At 42.1% G+C, this 25,431-nt stretch overlaps 1 protein-coding gene across 2 annotated transcripts; it reads left to right on the forward strand.

Moving 5' to 3' along the window:
- The first annotated feature begins 7,867 nt into the window (after positions 1–7,867).
- LOC120441686 (zinc finger protein 184-like) lies at positions 7,868–20,038 on the forward strand. Of its 2 annotated transcripts, none has more exons than XM_039616938.1 (4): positions 7,868–7,900; positions 13,142–13,738; positions 16,086–16,682; positions 17,260–20,038. In XM_039616938.1, the coding sequence occupies exons 1-4, from the start codon at positions 7,883–7,885 to the stop codon at positions 17,308–17,310; spliced, it is 1,263 nt and encodes a 420-aa protein (XP_039472872.1). In that variant the 5' UTR covers positions 7,868–7,882; the 3' UTR covers positions 17,311–20,038. The 2 variants fall into 2 exon arrangements, with proteins under 2 accessions (XP_039472872.1, XP_039472873.1); XM_039616939.1 differs by having other exon boundaries at positions 17,263–20,038.
- Positions 20,039–25,431: the final 5,393 nt, after the last annotated feature.

Consider the following 25,431-nt stretch of genomic DNA (forward strand, 5'->3'; position numbering starts at 1 on the left):
TGATGCTGTCACCAGTTGTCCACCAGTCTAATCTGTAATTCCGGTGAACCCAGAATTACCTGTATCTTTGTAATGTTTCCAAAAATATACACTATATGTTGATGGGCATTGTCCCACTTTTTTTCCTTTACAAGTACAAGTCTCTAGTATAATGTTAGGCAACGATAGGAAAATGAAATATCGCGATAGAATATGAGTAAAACGCGCATGCGCAGTGCCTTTGTTTTCATACGCACATGGCCGATTGTTGAGTGAAACAGATGAACCAGAATTGGTTTGTAAAAGTGGTGCAACTTCAGTGATGTGGAACTGGTTTGGTGTTTGTCCGTCAGATACACGACAAAGCACATTTTTTTGCAGAACATGCAAGCGGGCCGTCGTTATTGCCGTGTTTGTCGGACTAAGATGCTCTTAAATCTGGGAGTAATCTGTGTCCTAAACTCCGTATGCAGTAGGTCAAACGAACACTGCAGCATCACTCAAGAGTTAAAAACTGTCTAAATTCTTTCATCTTAAATAAAACGATCAGCATTACTGCTTTCCAGGTGTAACTATGAAGTTTAACTTCCAGGCATCCATGAAAACAGAATTTATTACACTTAACGGAGTTAGAAGTTAGCAGGAAGCTAGCGGAAGTTAGCTCGCTAGTTTCGCTAGTTACCTAAGCATGATATAGCATGTTCTGTCTGAGAGATTTCTGAAAAAAATCAAACGTACAGCTCTGCTATCACTTCCAACATAAATGAAGATAGGAAACTAAACAGCAGTGACGTTTGTAGGGTTACTGAAGTTGGGCTAGCTGGTATATAATGATGTGCTACGTGATCGCTAGCGACACAGCTATGTTAGCATAACATAAACAGTGAAGCTGGAGGACGAACACTAACTGTAACTCCCTCCAAGTTGAAAAATGGACACAAGGCGTTCTTGATTTTTACTGGCATTTATTGCACACAGGTGCCACCAACGATGCCGTGAGAACTATACAAACAACATAGAATAATCAATTTCCACAATAAATTGTTCTCATAGAGAATAAACAATAAAGCACATTATTAAACAAGATAAAACACTCACAATTTTACATTTACAAATTACACGTGACCACCATAAACTCGACAGTTCAGTTACAAACAAACATCTTATTTCCCTATCACGACATAAACACACATTGCATACCTCATTGGCCGCATTAACTTGCAGGGGTTAATGAAAACACATCTTGCAGTGTCACTTCTTTTCACAGCTGGAAAACTTCGTTGCATGCGTCTGCATAGCTCTACCACCGGTGACAGAAGAAAGCATGCTGCCCTCTATCAAGTGTGGCGTGCAACTGAAAATACTGTCAACCCCAAAACAACAGACTGAACATTGGTTCCACCCTGGAAACATTCTGTAAACCATTTAAATGTGTATTTTTAAACCCAACGATGTATACATTAAATCTGATATATTAAAAATAAAATATTTTTAACTTACTTATTGCAACTTAAACCATGAAATTATCTTTAACTGCATGACTGCTGCTGACGGCAGCCACACTCCCACCAAATCACTGCTGATTTTCAACTGAACCTCATTGCAAAGGAAAAAATAAGTGTAAATAGTCTCTTGGGCCAAACACAAGTTACAAAGACAGGAGTTCTGAACTATTCAGCTTCAAGTAGGGTAACTGTTTGTGGATGGGTCTCTCAAGATACACTGGCTTATTAACTCTTTTTCCTTGGTCATCCAATGTCGCATCACTGATTAGCAGCTCGAGTTTCCTAATGATTCCATCCTCACTAGGGTACACCTTGGTTACCTTGGCCAACTTCCACTCATTTCTGGGTAGACTATTATCCATCAGCATCACAATGTCATTGATCTTGGCATTTCTCTGTGTTTTGCACCATTTTCCTCTCTGCTGAAGATTCAGCAAATATTCCCTTTTCCATCTGGTCCAAAATTCATTGGCCAGGTATTGCACCTTGCGCCATCTTTTTCGAAGATAAAGGTCTTCCTTCACAAACTCACCAGGTGGTGGTAAAACCACTGAAGACTTCATGGTCAGGATGTGATTTGGCGTAAGAGGCTGTGGACCAGTGGGATCATTCAACAGGTGAGTTGTTAAGGGCCTACTATTTATGATCGCCATGACTTCATAAAGGTAGGTACGCAAGGATGAAGTGTCAAGTCTTTTGGATGAATAATCCAGAATGGATGTCAAAACACTTCTAATCGTCCTGATCTGCCTTTCCCAGGCCCCACCCATATGGCTGGCAGATGCTGGGTTCATGACAAACTCACAACCTAGTTGTCTTAGGCTTTCTTGGTCCATTTTCTTTGCAGACTCCAAGAACTCTCGTCTTGCTCCAACAAAGTTGGTGCCCTGATCTGACCGAAGCTGTCGGACACTTCCACGTATGGCGATAAAGGTTCGAAGAGCATTAATAAAGGCATCACTGGTCATGTCGTCGAGAAGCTCTATATGCACAGCACGAGAGCACAGACATGTGAATAGCAGACCGTAGCGTTTAAGTTCCTTTCTTCCTTCCTTAACGTAAAACGGGCCAAAGCAGTCCATTCCACAATAGGAAAAGGGAGGCGATGTTCCAACTCTTTCACGCGGTAAATCTGCCATTCTTTGTACTTCAGCATTCCTTCTGAATTTCCTACATTTGACACACTTGTAGATGTAGGAAGACACTGCGTGACTACATCCCAATAGCCAAATGCCATTTGATCGCAGCTCATTCATAGTCATCCCACGTCCCTGGTGATGAACCTTTTGATGGAAGTGTTCAATCAGTAACCTTGATATGTGGGTTTTGCTCGGCAAGATCGCTGGATGTTTGATGTGTGGGTGTAAATCTGCATGCTTCAGCCGACCTCCCACTGTTAGCACACCCTTTTCATCCAAGAAGGGATGCAGTTTGTGCAGCCTATTTGCACGATCTTTTGTTATTGTCTCCTTCAATTTCAGATCTTTGATTTCTTCGGAAAACAGTTCGTTTTGGACAGTAGCTATGATGAAAAGCTCTGCCTCTTTCCTCTCCTCAAGACTGGTGACTTCGTTTGTTCTGCCCATCAGACCCTTGAGCTCTTTGACACATCGCATGAGTCGTGCAATGGCTTTAACTAGCCTTATCCAGTTTGAGAACCTTGAGAAATGATTGAGCAACGAATCTTCTGTGGTCAGTGTCTTATGGACAAAAGTCTTACGAAGTTCTGGATCTTCAGCTCCCAACTCTCCCACCTTAATGTCATCAGCAGGAAGTTTATCCTGCCAGAGAAAATCTGGACCGGTGAACCAGTTGGAAGTAATTAGTCCCTTTGCTGTCAGACCCCGTGATGCATGGTCAGCAGGATTGTTCTCAGAAGTCACATATCTCCATTGGTCTGGATTGGAACCTTCTTGGATACGCTGAATGCGATTTGCCACAAATATGTGAAACCTTCTAGCATCGTTGTTGATGTATCCAAGAACAACCTTCGAATCTGTCCAGAAGAATTCTTTGGCTTGAACTTCCAACTCCCTTTTAAGCAGCTCACTCATTCGCACGGCAATAACTGCTGCTGATAGCTCAAGCCTGGGTACTGTGGTGACCTTTGTAGGAGTCACCCTGGCTTTGCCAATAACTAGAGAGCAGTGGACTTGGTTTGAGACACTGATTGCTCTCAAGTAAGAACATTCACCGTACCCTTTAACACTCGCATCTGAGAAATGATGCAGCTCATATCTTTCAACTTTCTCAAAACCTTCTGGAAGATGACAGCGCTGAATTTTGATGTCCGCCAGGTTCTTTAAATCTAACAGCCAAGACTCCCACCGTGGTTTGAGCTCTTCTGACAGTGGCTCATCCCATCCAACCTTGTCTTGACACATCTGTTGGAGTATTTGCTTTCCAACCAGAACAAATGGTGCCACAAAGCCAAGAGGGTCATAGATGGATGCCACAGTTGATAAGACTCCTCTTCTAGAAAGTGGGCGTTCTTCCACAATCACTCTAAAATGGAACTGGTCTGAAACAATGCACCATTTAATTCCCAGAGCTCTCTCAATTTGGGACTCACCAAGAACCAAGTCACGATTTCGTACTGAATCTGCACGTTCACTCTCTGGAATGGATGCAAGTACTTCATGATTGTTGGAAATGAATTTGTGAATTCGCAGTTTGCCAGCACTGCAGAGTTGCCTTGCTTCCTTTACTAACTTGATGGCTTCCTCCTTGGTTGCGACACTTGTGAGCCCATCATCCACGTAAAAGTTCCGTTCAATGAACTGAATCGTGGTTTCACTATAGTGACCATGTCCTTGGGCAGCAACATGTTTCAAGCCAAAGTTTGCACAACCAGGGGAAGAGGCAGCTCCAAATAGGTGCACTCGCATGCGATAGACTGATGATTGAGCCTGGAAGTTTCCATCGTCCCACCAGAGAAATCTCAAGTAGTCCTGGTCCTCTGCTTTGACGTGAAACTGATGGAACATACGCTCAATATCACACATTATGGCAACTTGTCCCTTGCGAAAGCGGCAGAGAACACCTATCAGGCTGTTCGTTAATTCTGGTCCAGTGAGAAGGTAATCATTTAATGACACGCCTTCATATCTTGCTGAGCAGTCGAACACAACCCGTATTTTTCCTGGCTTGTGTGGGTGATACACCCCGTGATGAGGAATGTACCACACAGGACTGTTGTTAATTTCTCCTATTGGGACCTTTTCTGCATCCCCATTTGTTATGATTTCACTCATAAAGGTCGTGTAGTCCTTTTGGTATTGTTTGTCTTTTTCAAATCTTCCTTTCAAGCATCGAAGCCTGTGAACTGCACATACCTTATTGTCTGGGAGATTTTCCACTCATAAAAGTTAACGTTAAGGTTCCTGATAGTTAGAGACAAATGCAATCGCATGGCAGGATGCTGTAAACGGACCAAACTTCAGTCAGGAGAACAACTGAGATAATCCATCCACAATATGAGGTTAGTCATTAATATACTGCAACAACATGGGAATAGAGCAGCTGTGATAGAATACAGCATTAATGAATCAATGGTACAGAAGTGGAGGAAGCAAGAAGAATGAGTTTAATAAAGTTTGATTTATCTGACTGCTTTATTTCTCTTAATGTGCCTTATAATCCTGTGCACCTTATGGTCCGAAAAATACGTACTGCACACTGCAGTTTAATTATGCAAATGTACTGTTTATAAGGTTTGGGGAAACCTGCAGTCAGCTGAGACTGAAGAAGTCACTTGGATGAGTGACGAAACGTTTCTCCCACAAAACGCTACGTCCAGATGAACTGATTCAACTTTTGGAGACTGCAGTTTAATGTTGCAAAGCACCTCTTTTTAACTTCAGTGGATATTATACATGGTTATGCTTTCAGCAAGGAATTTGCATTTGCACTGTTAAATTTTTATATAGCTTCAATGCACATAAAAACCAGCTGCTTGTTTGAGTGAAAATAAATGGAAGTTTGTCTTTTTGCGCTAGTAATGTTGTGGAGTTGTATTTTGTCTCGCATCAATTATATTGTCAGTTATATCGTTATCGCAAATTTTCAAATATATATTGTGATAAATATTTTTGGCCATATCGCCCTGCTCTATTCCTAACTCGGCAGTATGAACTGTCATGAGACAGTGTAATAACCGTATAGGATAATACAAACCTATCTGATAAATCTAATGATTCTCACATTCGTTTTAATTCACCAGTATAATGCAAACTAGAACTACGGCTACATACTAATTATACTCTCTATAATAAGAAGTATGATGCAGCTTACAGCAGTATTCACTCATTTCGATTACAGGCATAGGATAACATATGATAGAATAGAGCTGGGCGATATGACCCAAAATTCATATCTCGATATTTTTTTAAAGCCATAAAGTAAGAACAAAAAGAGAGTTCTTAGTCAAAGCTGTGTCCCAGATGTCACACAGGCACTTTTATTAACATACAGCATAGATGTACATGAAAAAAAAACTACTCAAAAATAAATTATGAGCATTTATTAAATAATGATGCTCTAAATAAAAGAAAACTATGTTGTTTTGTGCATAACAAAGAGCTCACAATTGTGCAGTCAAAATGTAAACTAAAAGACGCTGAGCATAATAACACAGACAGATTTCACAGCTGCTCTGTTCCCAACTTCTACTGCGTGACTGACAGCCTGGAGTTTGAAATCCGCTTCGTAACCATGTCTCTGAACAGGTGCCATTTATGGTCCTTATACACACACAATACGGTAATATTACGTTGAAGCACAGTACGTATCACTCCGCGAGGCTCCTCAGTAGCCGTAATGCTCCGACAATCCATCAAGCGGTGCAGCTCCGTAGCTTACCAAAGTCGAACTAAAACATTTATTGACAGATTGCTGAGCGCTGTGTATCACATAAAACCGGTTCGCGGTCATCAAGCACAACCAGAATTCATACAAAAGGCGCGCAGTCAACTTTTGAGAAAATGAAAGGATTTCAGGCCGTGCATGGCGTTAGCGTAGCTAGCTCGTTAGCGTGGCTAGCTCGTTAACACGTTGACACCGTCCAGCCCCACGCACGGGGGGATGCGCAGTAACTCATTAACGGAGATTTGCCGTGTCCATCTTGTCGCTGCCTGCAGGTGAAGCGATGGGGGAGGAGGGGGAGTTGTGTTCAGTGAAGGAGAGGCGAGGTCGAGTAACGTTGCATAGAGACAAAAGTGGACGAAAGAGAGGCAAACTTGCGGCTCCGCAACTATAATTATAACGTAACATAGACTATATCGCTATGAAGGATATTGTCACATCTTATATCTCGTATAAAAATATATCGATATTTTTAAAAAACTCAATATATCGCCTAGCTCTATGATAGAATAATAATCTCACAGTGGTTAATGTGCAGCTCTTGGTGATTTGGAAGAATCATGTTTTTAATTATGTTGTGGATTGAATGTTGGGTTTTATTTTATTATATCAACAGAAGTTTGTCCCACTTGTGATCATTCAGATTGATTTGTAGGGTTGACTTGAATCATGTGAAGGTTTAAAGCTGCACTTCCCCCAAAAAGAATAAAGTATAATCGTGAAGAATGTAATAATGTCTTCCTGTGTCAAACACAGCTGCAGTCAAAGCAGGAAGGAAAACACTGAAACCACTGATCAAAACTCATTAATCAATGGCCATGATTACTGTTCACAGTGAGTGAGTTGCTGCAATCACAGCATTTGATCAATGAGCTTTAATCAGTGGTTGTTGGGGGAATAGTGGAGGTGGTGGGACTGGGGGGCTGAAGGAATTGAAAGTGTGGGGTGGGGGAGTAACAGGTCTGTCCCTGTTTGTGGAAACCACAGGAGGAGCTGTTCAGGCTGTTGGCTGGGTGTGAATTGTTGATGGAGTCTTTAAACTTGTAGTTGCTGTTTTCCAGACTGAAGCAGAGTCGTTAGCTGAAAACTGGTTTTAGAGGTTCATTCAGGACACCTTCTCAGGCTCTTACAGCCTTACCTGTATCATAACAAAGTGTATAAACCCCAATCCACCTTTAACATGGTCCTTCTCCCAAACCTTCAAATATGACTTTCTGGCCCTGTCATAGTAAAGGGCTGCTTAGAATATTAGAGCCAATGTCACAAAGTTCCTCCTGAAGTATAAGTGAGTGAGAGAGTTCCCTCACTTTGCAGCACAACACGTCTCACAAGATTTCTACAAGCAATCAGAGTGAAATTTGTACTTTGTGTTGTCAGATGAACATATGAGACACTTTGACTCTTCAGTGCAGTGTGGAGCCTAACAAAGATCTGTTTTGTGTCCCAGCTGATCAGCAGGAGGAGAAGAGTCTGACTGAGCAGCAGAGGAACATTTTCAGCCATCTGGACTCAGCTGAGTCACTACAGAGGAAACAATGAGCTCAACACAGAAGGTGAGGAAAATATCACAGTTTCACCAAATAATCAGTCACGTCTAAAACTCTCATACTCCCAACCTGTTATATGACTGTGTTGTATATTATGTTGTTCTTTAGAGACCACAGCACAGCACATGTTAAAATAAGGAAGGTTTATTCATCAAAATTATTAATATTCAAATGGACATAACAGTTTCACCCCTGATACTGCCGGATAAACAGAAACTCACTCAGGAACGAGGTCACACAGAGCTCACTTTTCACTCGCGAGGGGGAAGCAGTTGTCTCCAACCCACTTCAACTTGCTTTCCCCCTGCAGGTTGTTTTTATTGGTTACACACATGAATATTCATAAAGCTTGTTGCTGTATTACCTATGAGAAACTACTATAACTGGTTACAAAGTATGGCTGCCACAAACGATTATTTTGATAGTCGACTAGTCATCGATTATTTTTGCGCTTAGTCGACTAATCGGATCATGCATCCATTGGAAGTAAAACATACAGCTTATTGCACCAGCATGCATCTGCTCTTATATAACTATCATTAGCTTACAGCTTGAAGTGTTTAGGGTCTGTAATGAAACTTGCAGATTGTTTCGGTGAAGTTTAATAAACTCCTTGCTATCTAAAATATAACAGGACACCGGAGTATATTCTCGAGCATCTCACGCTTCTGATAATCAGTTGTCTGCTTGACGTTTATTCGGCTGTGTAAAAACTATAACTTTAATCTCAGCCAAACCAATTTACTCAGGAACAAATAAAATACTAAAAGAAAGCCAAACAATGAAATTTCTAGTTACCTAAGTGACTTATATACATTTAACCTGAGTAGCAAAAGTGGGTTTGAAAACGATTTGCCAGGACTCCGGTGTTCTCACGGGCTCTAGTGAGCCTTGTCCCCGGCTAGCTATCGAGCTAGTGGGTAACAGACGTCTCCAAAAACGTTGGAGCGCTTTTGAAAATATGTGGTGTCTTGATAAACTGAGCAGATATTTGAGGTTTACACAGTTACATTCTCGCCTGAAAATATGTTAAACGTTTATTTTGTGACCCAGAAAGAATAATAAGAGTAATATTGAAACTAACTAGCTGCCGCCATTGTTGGAAACTGAGCTGGTCTACGCTACGAATTCTGGGACAGAGCTACTTCTTCTTCTTTGGAGTTTAACGGTAGCTGGCATCCTTGTACATGCAGTGCTGTCATCTTCTGTTTCAGTCCGTTATTACACTCTTAAATCCTACTACTTATTCCTGCGTCTTTTGTGATCTTACAAAGCTTCAAACAACGCGTCAACTATTAAATCAGTTGTCGACGATTTTGATAGTCGACGTAATCGTGACTAGTCGACTAATCGTGGCAGCCCTATTACAAAGTGATTGTGCTGTGCAAGCATGATTATACATTGTGTGTGGTTATCTGATGGGAGTGCAGCTCTCCCAGATTGTTGTTGGTAGAATCTGTTCTTCTCAAGGCTGCTTGTTCCCCTTATCAATGTCATGCACGTAGTCATATGCGTAGGTTACCCAGATAGCAAACAGAAGCATTCAAGCTTTTTAAATGGCAACCTGTAACACATACATTAAACCTAACAGTTTTTTCATCACCCAAAAAAATAATTTGTAGATTCAAGCTGTTCTTCATATTTTTGGCCAGGAGATGTCACTAAAGAGGACTGTGTTTAAAAGCTTTGAGTAATGAACCTTTTTCAATACAAGCTTCAGTGTTTCAGAAAACTTCATTTGGCCGTCACTGATATAAATAATGTTATAGAAATAATCAGAGGAAGCAAAAGTACATTTACTCTATACTTAAGTAGGAGTACAGATATTAGTGTTAAAAATACTTCAGTAAAAGTATTCATTCACCTTCCTTACTCAAGCTAAAGTGAAAAAGTACAGGCTCGTAAATGTCCTGTCAGTAAAAAAGTAAAAGTAGCTCCTTGATGAACTTTTTTACCACCTATTTTTATCCAAAGCTAACTGAACCTTGTGCTCTATTAATGTAATATCAAAATAAGATTAGTAAATGAAGTACAAACTTTTTATTTCTAATAAAGTCAAAGGAGTTTGCAAAGAAAAGCGTCTGGACTTCTTTAAGTTGCTTGAAGACATTTCACCTCTCATCCGAGAAGCTTCTTCAGTTCTAAGGTCAAATGGCCGAGAGTCCCAGATTTAAACCCAGTGGGAGTATCCCCCCAAAGAGGGACAAAGGACCCCCTGGTGATCCTCTAATCACATGCGCCAAGGTGTGAAAGCGGGTGTGGGACCTAATCAGCCAGGGTTTCGGGTGCGCTCATTGTGAAACCTGGCCCCACCTTGTCATGTGAATTCCTGAGGTCAGATGGCCCAGGATGTGAGTGGGCGTTAAGGCGTCTGGGAGGGAACTCAAAACTGGATTATAGATGGCAGACAGTTGGTGTCGTAAACCACCGCCTCTGTTCAAAGATGGTCGCCACAGTGGACATAGATGGCCTCTTTCACTCCTCTTTCAAACCATCTGTCCTCTCTGTCCAATATGTGAACATTGGCATCCTCGAAAGAGTGACCTTTGTCATTAAGATGCAGATGGACTGCTGAGTCTTGTCCTGTGGAGGTGGCTCTTCTATGTTGTGCCATACGCTTGTGAAGTGGCTGTTTGGTCTCTCCAATGTAGAGGTCTGGGCATTCCTCGCTGCACTGTACAGCATACACCACGTTGTTCAGTCTGTGTTTTGGAGTTTTGTCTTTCGGGTGAACCAGTTTGTGTCTGAGTGTGTTGCTGGGTCTGAAGTACACTGGGATGTCGTGTGCTTGGAGAAAACTCTCCTGAGTTTCTCTGATACACCGGCTACATAGGGGATGACAACGTTGTTGCGTCTGTCTTTCTTATCCTCCCTCGCTGGTGTCTGATCTTCTTTTCTGTGCATCTTTGCTGACTTTATGAACGCCGAGTTAGGATAACCACATGTTTTGAGTGCTTCCTTTACATGTGTGTGTTCCTTCTTTTTTCTTTTTTTCTGAGCAACACACTCAGACACAAACTGGTTCACCCGAAAGACAAAACTCCAAAACACAGACTGAACAACGTGGTGTATGCTGTACAGTGCAGCGAGGAATGCCCAGACCTCTACATTGGAGAGACCAAACAGCCACTTCACAAGCGCACGGCACAACATAGAAGAGCCACCTCCACAGGACAAGACTCAGCAGTCCATCTGCATCTTAATGACAAAGGTCACTCTTTCGAGGATGCCAGTGTTCACATATTGGACAGAGAGGACAGATGGTTTGAAAGAGGAGTGAAAGAGGCCATCTATGTCCACTGTGAGCGACCATCTTTGAACAGAGGCGGTGGTTTACGACACCAACTGTCTGCCATCTATAATCCAGTTTTGAGTTCCCTCCCCAGACGCCTTAACGCCCACTCACATCCTGGGCCATCTGACCTCAGGAATTCACATGACAAGGTGGGGCCAGGTTTCACAATGAGCTCACCCGAAACCCTGGCAGATTAGGTCCCACACCCGCTTTCACACCTTGGCGCATGTGATTAGAGGATCACCAGGGGGTCCTTTGTCCCTCCTTGGGGGGGATACTCCCACTGGGTTTAAATCTGGGACTCTCGGCCATTTGACCTTAGAACTGAAGAAGCTTCTCGGATGAGAGGTGAAACGTCTTCAAGCAACTTAAAGAAGTCCAGACGCTTTTCTTTGCAAACTCCTTTGACTACGATGACCTGGATGACTGAGAACCTTCACAGACCTATTTCTAATAAAGGTACTCTGTTTGACACAGTTAGTAGAAAATGAAGGAAAATAAAACATATGTGTATTTTCTGTTGCCTACACTGTAGAGGGTGACTTTGCCTCTAAACAGGAACATGAGCAGGGAAGAGGTTAAAGTGGGATTGAGCAGGTGGGAACCCTAAAATCAGCTGTAGTGGCTCAGCGTGGGGAAAAGAATCACAGCTCACAATAATTTCTATTGAGAGCTCCAGTAGATTTTCTTAAAGTACAGGCTGTGATCAGCTGACCTGCTGCTCTCTGTGGATGTACACAACTGAATTCAACCAGATGTCAGCAGATGTTTCATGAGCTGCCCTGGCTGATTTCCATCCTCTACACTGACAGTACACTGTCTTTATATTAGACACTATACTGTTGGTATGAAGGTGGAACTCAGTGAATGAATGTCAGCATCATGAGCTTCAGTTTAAATGAATCTCTGCTCCACTTGATGTAATCTAACTCTGACATGAGCACCACAGTCACTGTGCACCAGTCACACACTGTTCTTTACTTTAAATCCATCACAGTTCAGCAGACTAACCTGTTTATCCTGCACTAACCTGCAGAGGATCTTCATGCAGTCTTTAAATCACAGTTAATCTGCCTCAGATTGTTTTGCAGCATGTTTCACAATCTGAAAAAACATGATGTCACATGTACAGACCCAATATCTGATTTCAACACATGACTTACATGTAAGCTTTAATCTGCAGTTGATCAAATCCCACTGAGCAGTCCTTCCCTTTAAATCTAACCTCTCTTCTTCCTCTCCTGTCCTGTGTGTCTTATCTTTCTCCATCTCTGAGTGAAGTTAGCTCTCTTTCTTTTCTCTCCCTGTGATGTACAGCAGCTGGACCTTTAGCCAGCAACACACTGTGAGACAAAACTGCACACAAACAGTTTGTGTGTTTGCTGATGTTTGTTGATAGAAACGCTGCATTTGAAATTACCTGTTTGTTCAGGTGCTGTGCAAAAAAGAAAGAAGAACAACGTCTCACTTTAACTCCTGACTATGACTCACAGTTTTGCCTCTTTCATCTCTTTTTATGTTTCATACCCTGGTGATTAGTACACGATCAGGATTGTCTTTCATGTGTTGCATTTCAGGCTCAAATCGGTTTGATGTTTGATGCCCTTAGTGATGAAATAACTCCCCTCAAATTCCTCCAACCAAAAGTAAAAAGACTGTTTTGAAAATGTAATGAGGAGAAAGTCCTTTTTTTAAATGTGCGGAGTAAAAGTAAGTAAAATAAGGAAAAAATGATTTTAGAGTGTTTAAAAAGTCATGAATTATTTTTAACACAGGGTATGATGTAATGTGTTAGAACTACCAGCAGGTGGGGATAAGAGACCTGTAAGGTGTTTGGTGCCACACTCCACCTTCAGGTTTAAAACTAGTGTTAATGGAGGGAGTTTGAAGGTTCAGTTTGTTCCACGACTTCATTTCACTCACTGCCTCTGTTTGTATCTCTGTCACTGCAGGACCAACATGGAGCGAGAAGTCAGCGCTCTCAGGAGGCCGACAAACCTCACAGAAGAAAGGGACATAAAACATACACCTGTGACGAGTGTGGGATGGGTTTTATTGATAAGACTTCACTAAACCGTCATCAGGTCATCCACACTGGAGAGAGACCGTTCAGCTGTGACATGTGTGGAAAGACTTTTTCCAGGAAGGGTTCCCTAAAAAGACACCAACTCATCCACAGTGGAGTTAAAGCGTACAGCTGTGATCAGTGTGGCAGAGCTTTTACTCACAGTAGCTACTTACAGAAGCATCTAGTTACCCACTCTGGAATTAAGGCATACAGCTGTGACATTTGTGGAAAAACCTTCAGCCGGATTGAGAGCAGAAATAGACACCTACGCATTCACACCAGACATGATGTGTACTGCTGTGATCAGTGTGGCAAAGAGTTTATAACAGACACACAGTTACAAAGCCACATGTTTACCCACACTGAGGAGAGACCTTGTAAATGTGACCTGTGTGAGAAGATGTTTAAAGCTCCACGTTACCTGAGACGACACCAACAGATCCACACCAGAAAGAGACTCTCTAAGCGCAGTTACTGTGAGGTATGTATTTATATTTTTATCTTGTCATTTTAGCCTGACTGTTTGGAACAACTCTGCTCATTAAACTATGTTAGCATGTTAGCAATTGTACTGCATGGAAAAGGCTGAATCTGAGGCACAGTTAATCTGCCTCAGGTTGTTTTGCAGCAAGTTTCACAAAATGAAAAAAACCCATAATGTCATATGTACAGACTAAAGATGGACCGATCCGATATTACATATCGGTATCGGTCCGATACTGACTTAGATTACCGGATCTGATATCAGAGAGCAATAAAAAATGTAATCCGATCCATTGAATATCAAAAAAACACCTCACAAAACTTGCGACATGGTGTAACTCTGCTCATAATCGTAGCACGTGGCGGCAGTATGCGTCACGTGATAGAGCGGCTGTGTGTATTTGGAGCCTCGCTACCAAACCAGCATTTCATCTCCGAGGAAGTTATCCCAGAGAGAAGTACAGCAAGTGTGTAAGTTCATCTCTGAATGTTTGTAAAGCGTTCCCATGTTAAGCTTAACAACCGATATATGGAGTGACTGCCTCTTCTCTCTCCCTCCCTCTCCTGCTGCTACTTCAATCATGAAACTGATTAATGATCAGCTGATTGGCTTTTCTGTCGCAAGTCCGTCTCTCTTGCTTGTTTATCGCCCACTTCGCGCCAGAAAGAGGAAACCAGCGGCTGAACAACTGCAGCACATTTAAGCGTGATAAGCTGTTGTTAGAATTTATTTACGTTCTACACCAGGATCCTTTTCTATGTAGCTGACGGCTGGTTACTGTGCAGGGGCGGATCTAGTAAAGTTTAGCCAGGGGGCCCGACAGGGCATTAACAGGGAAAAGGGGGCACAAAGACATACTTTTCTTCCTTATTCTCATTTAAAATGTCTAGCTTTTAATAAATAATTATCCAAATCTTACACCCAAAGTTTTAATCTGATGTAAAATGTATAGAAGTTCATTACTGTATATAGTAACTATTAAGTCTAATATACCCAAGTAAGCTATAGTACTTTATCCTTTTGGAAGGTACCATCTGTGCAGTCTGCAGTTCTGTTGAAGAAAGATGAGGAATCTATTTAATTGTTCTTGAGAAATAATTGATTTCCGTGCAAGCATCATGAGGTGGAGGGTGGGTGGTTCCCTTTCTTTTCTTTTTTTTTGATGGGAGTTTTAGAACTCTATTAGTTAGGTTACTTACTCTTTAAAATACCGGAATAGGGAGGATGGTGCAGGTTTACGTTTATTAGACTGATCAGTATTGCTGAACTATGAAATATTTTGGATGCAGTGTATTTTTTGCATACAGGTATAACAGAATAGCTTTAGTGTTTTGTTTTGTTTTGTTTTGTTGTTGTTTTTTTTACTTGAGTATGAACTTATACAAAAATCAGCAAGATATTTAAAAAAGAGTTTTATTGATTAAAAACACACTATATCGGATTCATATCGGTATCGGCAGATATCCAAATTTATGATATCAGTATCGGACATAAAAAAGTGGTATCGTGCCATCTCTACTACAGACCCAATATCTGATTTCAACACATGAGGACTTACATGTAAGCTTTAATCTGCAGTTGATCAAATCCCACTGAGCAGTCCTTCCCTTTAAATCTAACCTCTCTTCTTCCTCTCCTGTCCTGTGTGTCTTATCTTTCTCCATCTCTGAGTGAAGTTAGCTCTCTTTCTTTTCTCCCTGTGATGTACAGCAGCTGGACCTTTAGTGAGCAACACACTGTGAGACAAACTGCACACAAACAGTTTGTGTGTTTGCTGATGTTTGTTGATAGAAACGCTGCATTTGAAATTACCTGTTTGTTCAGGTGCTGTGCAAAAAGGAAAGAAGAACAACGTCTCACTTTAACTCCTGACTATGACTCACAGTTTTGCCTCTTTCATCTCTTTTTATGTTTCATACCCTGGTGATTAGTACACGATCAGGATTGTCTTTCATGTGTTACTTTTCAAGCTCAAATTGGTTTGATGTTTGATGCCCTTAGTGATGAAATAACTCCCCTCAAATTCCTCCAACCAAAAGTAAAAAGACTGTTTTGAAAATGTAATGAGGAGAAAGTCCTTTTTTTAAATGTGCAGAGTAAAATTAAGGAAAATCAGGAAAAAATGATTTTAGAGTGTTTAAAAAGTCATGAGTTATTTTTAACACCAGGTATGATGTAATGTGTTTTTACTACCAGCAGGTGGAGATAAGAGACCTGTAAGGTGTTTGGTGCCACACTCCACCTTCAGGTTTAAAACTAGTGTTAATGGAGGGAGTTTGAAGGTTCAGTTTGTTCCACGACTGCATTTCACTCACTGCCTCTGTTTGTATCTCTGTCACTGCAGGACCAACATGGAGAGAGAAGTCAGCGCTCTCAGGAGGCCGACAAACCTCACAGAAGAAAGGGAGAGAAAAAACACACCTGTGACGAGTGTGGGATGGGTTTTATTGATAAGACTTCACTAAACCGTCATCAGGTCATCCACACTGGAGAGAGACCGTTCAGCTGTGACATGTGTGGAAAGACTTTTACCCTGAAGGGTTCCCTAAAAACACACCAACTCATCCACAGTGGAGTTAAAGCGTACAGCTGTGATCAGTGTGGCAGAGCTTTTACTCACAGTAGCAGCTTACAGAGTCATCTAGTTACCCACTCTGGAATTAAGGCATACAGCTGTGACATTTGTGGAAAAACCTTCAGCCGGATAGGGTACCGAAATGCACACCTACGCATTCACACCGGACATGATGTGTACTGCTGTGATCAGTGTGGCAAACATTTTACAACAGACGCACAGTTACAACAACACATGTTTACCCACACTGAGGAGAGACCTTATAAATGTGACCTGTGTGAGAAGACTTTTAAAGCTCCACGTCACCTGAGACTACACCAACAGATCCACACCAGAAAGAGACTCTACAAGTGCAGTTACTGTGAGGTATGTATTTATATTTTTATCTTGTCATTTTAGCCTGACTGTTTGGAACAACTCTCCTCATTAAACTGTGTTAGCATGTTAGCAATTCTACTGCATGGAAAAGTAGCTATAACAATGGTATTGTAGCAGTAGTATCAATGCTTATTTATAACTTTAGTACTCTTAGACATAAGTGTCAAAAATACTAATTTAATATTATAATTGCTGTGTCATGGGGTAGTAGTGTTATTCCTGTGTCCCAGTCAGCGGAGTGTTATAACTGCACAGTTACAGGGTTATTAATGCATATTAAATTAGTTTTACTGCAGTGTTACATTAGTAGTTTAACACTGTGTTGGTACTCTGCAAATATTAGCAAAGAAGTACTTTAGTGTCAGTCAGATGTTGCTGTAACATGAAACAACTATTGTAGTATTATGGTGGTAGTATTGCAGTTATTGTAGCCCAGTAAACGGAGTTTTTTAACTGAAACAGTAAAATGTAATTGGACGTCTGCAGAGATGCTCTTTATTTCAGGCGACGTTCAGGATAAAAATGTTGAAGGACTGACTTACACTGTCTTTGTGTCTTTGTTTAGAAGCAGAGCGACACAGATGGATCCAGTTCTCAACCCTGTCATCACTGTTGAGGTGAAAAAGACTTTCGCTGTGACCTTTGTGGAAAAACTTTCAGTTACCAAGAAACCCTAAAAATACATCAACATAAACACACTGGAGACAAACTGAACTACTGCAAAGAATGTGGGAGAAGCTTCACCACGTTAAGTGGATTAAAACGACATGAACTCATTCACAGTGGGGTTAAAAAGTACGTCTGTGATCAGTGTGGGTCATCTTTCATTACTGCAAGTGGGCCTAAAACACACAAACGAGTCCACACAGGAGAGAAACCATACAAGTGCAGACACTGTGACAAAAGCTTCTCACGATCAGATCCTCTGAGCCGCCATGAACATACACACATGGAAGGAAACTACAGCTGTGACCAGTGTGACAAGAGCTTCAGGAATCTCAGTTCATACTCCAAACACAAACGATCCCACGTTACTAATAAACTGTTTCACTGTTACCAATGTGCCAAAACATTCACTTCATTATCTGCTCTGTGCAAACATCAGTGTAAGAGACAGAAAGGTCCTCTTCTGGTTTCAAGGTCAGACTCAAATCCCTTGAGATCAGGCTCCACAGAGTTCAGTTTGAATCTCCTGTAAAGATCTGATGAGGCAACTATGAATGAAAATGGTTCTCTAGTTCCATTTTAAGCTTTCTAAACTGTTCTGCTTCAGAGCTCATGTCGAGTGGTTTGCTTTGTTCCAGCATTTGGATGAAGAAGTTTGAGCTGTGATTTCATTTCCTATATTTCAGAATAAAGACTGAAGTGACAAATGGAAACATGTTTACAGTCAGAGTGAGATGAACTGTGTTCAGTGGCACAGATGGAGGTTTATCAGAGGAGGAGACTTGGCTGTTCTCCCCTCACACTGAACAGGGTTCCTGCAGCTTATTAAAAATCTGACCTGAAAGTTATTAAAAATTTCCTTGTAACACTGAGTTACAGTAGGGGGGCTGCTCCGTAATCCAGTTCAATCACACATCTCCTGACATTAAACATAAGCTTATTTAATAACGAGGATCTCTTTTTGTCCAGATTTTTATTCAGAGGCAGCAACTTTGGTAAGAATTGACCCGGATCTTTACAGATCTTACAGTTTAGTATCAAGTTCATTTTCTTGTTGATGCAGAGCCAGAATTTAGACATTTTTAGACAATCCCATAAAAGATGCATATAAGTGCCATCTGCTGTTTTATATTTGAGAAAAAAGGTTGAAAGAGCTTTAAAATCTTTTATTTTTCCTTTAACTTGCTGTAGGTATTAAAACTTGTGATTTTGTGTTTAAGATGTTGAAACAATTAATTTTGGGAATTCATTTTTTAAAGTTGTGGTTTCATTCAAGTTCATCAACGTTTTCCTCATACAAGGTGGGATGTTCTGAAAGCTGAACATTGCAGAGATTGAGACCCATTAGACCAGGCAGCATTTTTCAATCTTATATTGTCCTGAGCTGTGGCCTCAGTTTCACTGGAAGTTGAACCCAAGTACGGTCTCCAGGTCTATGGACCTGCCTGTCCTCGAGGAATACAGGTACAGATCTTGGACAGGGAGGAACGCTGGTTTGAGACCAGAGTCAAGGAGACCATTTACGTCAAAAGGGAAAGACTCTGAATCAAGGAGGGGGCCTAAAGGTACATTTATTTCCTTTGCAACGTCCATTTAAATTTCCATTTAAACACAGACAAGTAACTAGATTAAGCACAGTAGGAAATGGTTTGCCCCTTCTCATCAGCAACACCTGGACAGAATTACCCTTGACCTTAAATAACCCCGTACCTACCTCTGCCATAACCAGTACATAAAATGAAATACAACCCTCTAGTGATGATAAAGACAGGGAAATAAGAAAAATGGCTCCTACACACCAGCTCCTAATTACATGAGACAGAGGACATAGCAATTATTGAACTTAAAGGAGCCATGATGAATTCGGCTTTATTATGTGATAAGAACAAGTAGTCTGATGTCCTGTAATCATGATGATGATAAAATTAGATACAATAAATAAAATAAGTTTTTGTACAAAGTATCGGTATCGGTTCAGTATCGTCGATACCACCCTGAATTTTACTTGGTATCGGATCAGAAAGGAAATCAGTGGTATCGCACATCACTAGTCATGATACATCAATGCAATATGCATAAGAGGGCAAACCATGTTTCATTTATACGTCATTCTACCAGTAATCTAGTTCATCAGTTTGTAGCTTCACAAAACAAAAAGAAATCTATTTTGTTACCAGATAAGAGAGGCCAGACCTTTCTTATCCTCTGTGTTTAATCTGGACCTTGGGACAGGTAAGAGCATCTGATCCACAGACTTCAGTGATCTTGCAGGAGTGAACCAATTTAAAAGCTCAGAAAGGTTTGAGGGTGCTAACCCATGCAACGCTTCGAAAACACATAATAAAATCTTAAAATGAATTCAAAACCTAACTGGCAGCCAGTGTAAGGATGCCAGTATGGGAGATATCTAGTCTCGGTTGCATAAGATAACCTTAGTAGTCCCACGTGTGGGAAATTTGTTTTGTTTCAGCAGTGGACAGTGCAAAGTTGCATAGAAAAATTTGAGAAAAAACACTGGAATAATATATCCATAAGATACACAATAGAATAAAATGAAATACAAATGCTATTTACAATTGAGTATAATACAACAATGCCAGAAAGAGTATTGCACATTAGTGTTATTGCACATGTGTGGGTTTGTGTGTGTTTGATCAGTTGAAGTCTTTGTTGTGGAGTCTGACAGCAGTGGAGAGGAAAGACCTGCAAAATCTCTCCGTCCCACATCGTGGGTGCCGCAGCCTGCTACTGAAGGAGCTGCTCAGTGCTGTCAGAGTCTCCTGCAAGGGGTGGGAGATGTTGTCCAACAGGGATGAGAGCTTAGCCACCATTGTCCTGTCACTCACCACCACTACTGGGTCCAGAGGGCATCCTAGAACAGAGCTGGCCCTTCTGATCAGCCTGTTCTGTCTCTTACTGTCCCTGGCAGAGATGCTGCCGCCCCAGCAGGCCACACCGTAAAAGATGGTTGAGGCCACCACAGAGTCATAGAAGATCTTCAGGAGTGGACCTTCCACTCCAAAAGACCTGAGTCTCCGCAGCAGGTACAGCCTGCTCTGCCCTTTCCTGTAGAGGGTGTCGTGAGTTATGATTCCAGTCCAGTTTAGTTCAGATGAACACCAAGGTACCTGTAGCTGTCCACTGTCTCAATGTCAACACCTTGGACCTCAGTGGTTGCAGTGGGGGATGTTTGTGCCTGTGGAAGTCTACCAGCAGCTCCTTGGTTTTACTAGTGTTGATCTGGAGGTAGTTCTGCTGGCACCAGTCCACAAAGCCTCGGGTCAGTTCTCTGTAATAATAATAATACATTTTATTTATAGGCGCCTTTCAGACCGTCAAAGTCAACTTACAGTAACACGTAAACAATACCATAAAAAAACATAAGAAAAATGTATATATAGCAAACATGGTAGATAAAATTGAGACATAAACAGTCATAAAAGTATAAAAGCAAATATAAAAACTGAGCAAGGTAAAAATGGCCTAAGACAGACCAGGTGTATGCAATTCTAAATAGATGAGTTTTGAGTAGTGATTTAAAGATGATGTACTTTTGTGCCCCATCAGTGATGAGGCCGACTATTGCAGAGTCGTCAGAGAACTTCTGCAGGAAGCACTGGGTGGAGTTGTGGGAGAAGTCTGCAGTGTAGATGGTGAAGAGGAACAGTGCCAGAACGGTTCCTTGCTGACAGTTTAACCAAAAGGCATTTCCAGTGGAAATTGGCTGACATATCTTCAGCATAACCATGTATTATATCCACAAAACTTAAAAGGAGGTTATACACACACAATACGGTAATATTATGTTGAAGCACAGTTTGTATCACCCCGCGAGGCTGCTGCCTACGATAGCCGTAATGCTCCAATAATCCATCCAGCGGTTCGGGTTCGTAGCTGAGCAAAGTCGTACTAAAACATTTTCGAGTGCTGCGTACCACATAAAATCGTTTCAAGGTCAGTAAACACAACCAGAATTCATACATAAGGCACACGGGATTATAAGTGGCACTGTCGATTTTCAGAAAAATCAAGGGATTGATTTTAAGTGTGCCGTATTTTCAAAAAAACACGGTAATAATCAGAATCAGAATACTTTATTGATCCCTAGGGGAAATCTTTTTTTAATTATTTTTTTGTTACAGTGCTCCATTATAAACAAACATTAATGTAGAATATACATATATATATATATATATATATATATATATATATAGATATATATATATATAGATATATATGTGTATATATATATATATATATATATGTGTATATATATATCTATATATATATATATATATATCTATATATATATAGATATATATCTATATATAGATATAGATATATATATGTGTGTATATATATATATCTATATATATATATATAGACGGCGAGAGCTCGAGAGGATGTGGAGGGTGAAGGTAACGGTGGTCCCCGTGGTAATCGGAGCACTAGGTGCGGTGACTCCCAAGCTATGCGAGTGGCTCCAGCAGATCCCGGGAAGAACATCGGAGATCTCTGTCCAGAAGAGCGCAGTCCTGGGAACAGCTAAGATACTGCGCAGGACCCTCAAGCTCCCAGGCCTCTGGTAGAGGACCCGAGCTTGAAGGATAAACCGCCCGTAGGGGCGTGCTGGGTGTTAGTTTATATATATATATATATATGTATATATGTATATGTATACGGGAAGGGCTGTGTATACGAGTCTGGCCTAAGTCTTCGGTCAGAAAGACTGCAGCAGTCCAGGAGTTTTCAGTTCACTGTCTTTAATGAAGCTTCTCAGAAGAACTGGTTACAGCAGGGCTTGCCATGATAAATTTAACTGTGGTACAGCCAGATATGCACTTATAATTGTGGCAGATGCAGTATTGGTGACTAAAGCATGGTTTTCTGGAAACAGAAACAGGCAATACTATAATTAGCAGGGTCAAAGATAACTAAGCAACAATCAGAACACATCATCTACTCAGACACAGCAATATTTTACCATGTCCACAAGGGGTCACCCTAAGACCAGAAGTTGGCTAAATAGCACATATCTTTCCAGTTGCTAGTACCAAGGCAAGGATGTGGCAAGCTAACAACAGTTAAACTAAACAATAAAAAACAGAACAATCCTTTAACCGCGGGATGTAATCGTTGGAGGAGATTCTGGCCACTGGTATTAACTTAGTGCAAATTAACTAAATAATTAAATAAACCTACTAACGTGATATCAGTGTACCGGGGCATAACTTTAGCTTCAACATGCACAAACAACTATTACTATTATCGTACCAGTTAACCTGTCAAAGGTAATAACACTTACAGTTTCATTAACGCACACGGAATCACACAAACTGCGTTACAACTGCCGTGCTCTGCCGCTGCGCCTTTCGTCTCTCACTCTCCCTCTGCGTGATGTGCACATGATCACTGATGCGTTCATTTGGGTGCACTTGATTCTTGCCTCTAGACATACCGAGGCCGAGTCAGCAGGGAATTTGCACAATTAACAAAGACAAACAATACACTAACTAAGGATAGCACAATATATACAGGCATATATAAACATAACGTCACGTATTAATAAATAGCTGAAAAAGAAACGTGTAGCTGTTGCAGTAAATAGTGTGTTAAGTGGATGAGTTGTACAGGGAGATGGCCACAGGCAGGAATGATTTCCTGTGTCGTTCAGTGGTGCTTTTCGGTAATCTCAGTCTCTCACTGAACGTGCTCCTGTGACTGACCAGCATGTCATGGAGTGGATGGGAGGCCCGCTAGCATGCTCTACCAAAAATAGTGCTTTGTTGTGTATTAGACGGAACAAAGCTAAATCAGTTCCACACCACTGAAGTTGCAGCATTTTTACAAACCAGTTTTTGCTGGTAGGCAAACTGAAGTGGGTCCAGTGATGAGGTCACCAGGCGCCGAAGCTGAGCCAGGACCAGCCGCTGCAGGGTCTTCATCAGGTGGGATGTCAGAGACACCGGCCCATAGCTGTTGAAGTCCTTGGGGAGTGAAGTCTTTGGCACTGGTACAACACAGGAGGTTTTCCAGAGCTGCCTCAGGCTCAGGTTGAAGAGGCGCTCCATCACCCCACACAGTTGGTCTGCGCAGGACATGACAACCCTTGAGCTGATGCCATCTAGACCTGCAGCTTTACTGGCTTTAATCCTCCTCACTTCCCTCCTAACCTGGGTGGTTGAGAGAGGCAGGCTGGAGCCTTGTGTTAAGTGTGTATTGGATGCTGTTGTTGGGGGTGGGGAGGAGTGAGCAGGATGGATCTAAGGCCTCTCCAGACTTCAGCAACATTGTTTTGTTGTAATGCATGTCACCAGGCTGTCGATGTCCTCTCCGTGGTCGTCACACATCACCTCCCACACAGTAGACTCAAAACAGTCCTTAAGAGCCTCCTCGCTCTCCTCTGACCATCTCTGCACTGTGCGGGTGGCTGGTGGCTCCCTGTGCACTAAGGGCTTATACACAGGGACAAGGTGCACCAGGTTGTGATCAGATCTGCCCAGGGGAGGGAGAGGTGATGAACTGTATGCCTCTTCTGCACTGATGTACAGTAAGTCCAGTGTTTTTTTGTCTCTGGTTGAGCATGTCACATATTGTGTGAAGGTGGGCAGTGTGGACTTCAGAGAGACATGATTAAAGTCTCCTGATATTAAACGGCTAAAGGCTCAATGTCTCTGTAAAAGAACCACTCTGCAGCAGTGATGTGCCTGGGATTACACCATCTGTCGTTCACAAACACTGCCAGCCCTGTCCTTTCCTCTCACTGCTGTCTCTTGTCCTGTCCGCTCGCGGTAGCTGGAATCCCGGTAGCGTCACGCTCGTGTCCGGAGTTAGCGGTGTTAGCCAGGAATCCATTAGCATCATGATGCTACATTGCCGGTATCCCCTCTGTGACCAGGTTAGCGATGTGAGCTAATCTATCTTATTGGGTAAAGATCTTACGTTTCCAATGATTACAGAAGGGAGAGATGGTCTATAGCACGTCTCCTTCTCTGCCGACAGCGCTCCCTGCCAGTAGTGGTGGGCGGATCGATCCAAATATCGATAGTATTGATTCCAAGTCGGCATCGGTATCGGATCGATACTAGCCTGGTGAGATCGATTCTTTACTTTGAGTTCTGCTTGTTTGCTATGCTGTGCTTTCGACAAAAACGAAACAACCAGGTCGCTGGACTCACCGCTCCTGTGTCAGCGGAGAGCACTTTGCTCCCTCTCTCCCTCTCTTATGTTTCGGTGTTGCACTGACACATCACATGACTTAGACACTTTAGGGGTTGTTAAGTTGTTTACATATTAATTATATTTTTGTTTTGTTGTTTTTGTTGTTGAGAATTTTAATTGTAATTTTTGTATTATAGTTTATCAACAGTATTTGTTTTAATTTGTTTACTGGTTTGCCTGCACTTAAGATTTAAAAAAAAAAAAGAAAAAAAAAAAGATCGCCACCACGGCAGACCCGATGGCATTTTCATGCTTCCCAGCATAATTTATTCTTACAATAATCACACGGTTGCTGTAACAGTTCATTCAACGGCTTCAGCTCTCCCGCTGGCAGCTGTACACATCACCACCACCAAACCTGCAGCGGCATCGCAGAACACGCCCTGCCACTTACCCCCCTCGCCCGCTTCACCTCACCCTGTGAGCAGGCGAGGGAATCGGCCCGGACCATCGGCACCCCATGCCCCAGCCCAGCGATGGGGAAGTGTCCACTCTGGTGGTTGCCCGCGCCTCCAGTGGAAGCCCTGGAGCTAGCCTGATGGTCACCCATATGGCAAGCAGCGGCGGCGCAGCAGGCGTGGAAGTGAGCTGAGGCTCACAGGCAGCTGGGCAGACGGCCGGCACACAGGACCATGCAGCCTGCGTGTGGACAGCATGCCGCTCTCAGGCGTGGCAGGACCCCCGCGCACCTCGACCTCTGTCTCCAGCTTGGCAGGTCCCGCTGGCGCGCCAGCCTCCGGCTCATCCCGAGCTGCTGTCCACCCTTACAGTGATCACAGTGTAACAGTAGCCTACATTCAACGGCTGCAGGCCTCCTGCTGCCAGCTGTACACATCAACACCAAAAACAA

The sequence above is a fragment of the Oreochromis aureus genome, linkage group 9, assembly GCF_013358895.1.
Source record: "Oreochromis aureus strain Israel breed Guangdong linkage group 9, ZZ_aureus, whole genome shotgun sequence".
Taxonomy (NCBI): domain Eukaryota; kingdom Metazoa; phylum Chordata; class Actinopteri; order Cichliformes; family Cichlidae; genus Oreochromis; species Oreochromis aureus.

Excerpts from the sequence above, each read along its gene's own strand:
- LOC120441686 (XM_039616938.1), top strand. Across the intron at positions 13,739-16,085 it reads CTAAGCGCAGTTACTGTGAG|GACCAACATGGAGAGAGAAG; the intron begins GTATGTATTTAT and ends CTGTCACTGCAG. Across the intron at positions 16,683-17,259 it reads ACAAGTGCAGTTACTGTGAG|AAGCAGAGCGACACAGATGG; the intron begins GTATGTATTTAT and ends GTCTTTGTTTAG.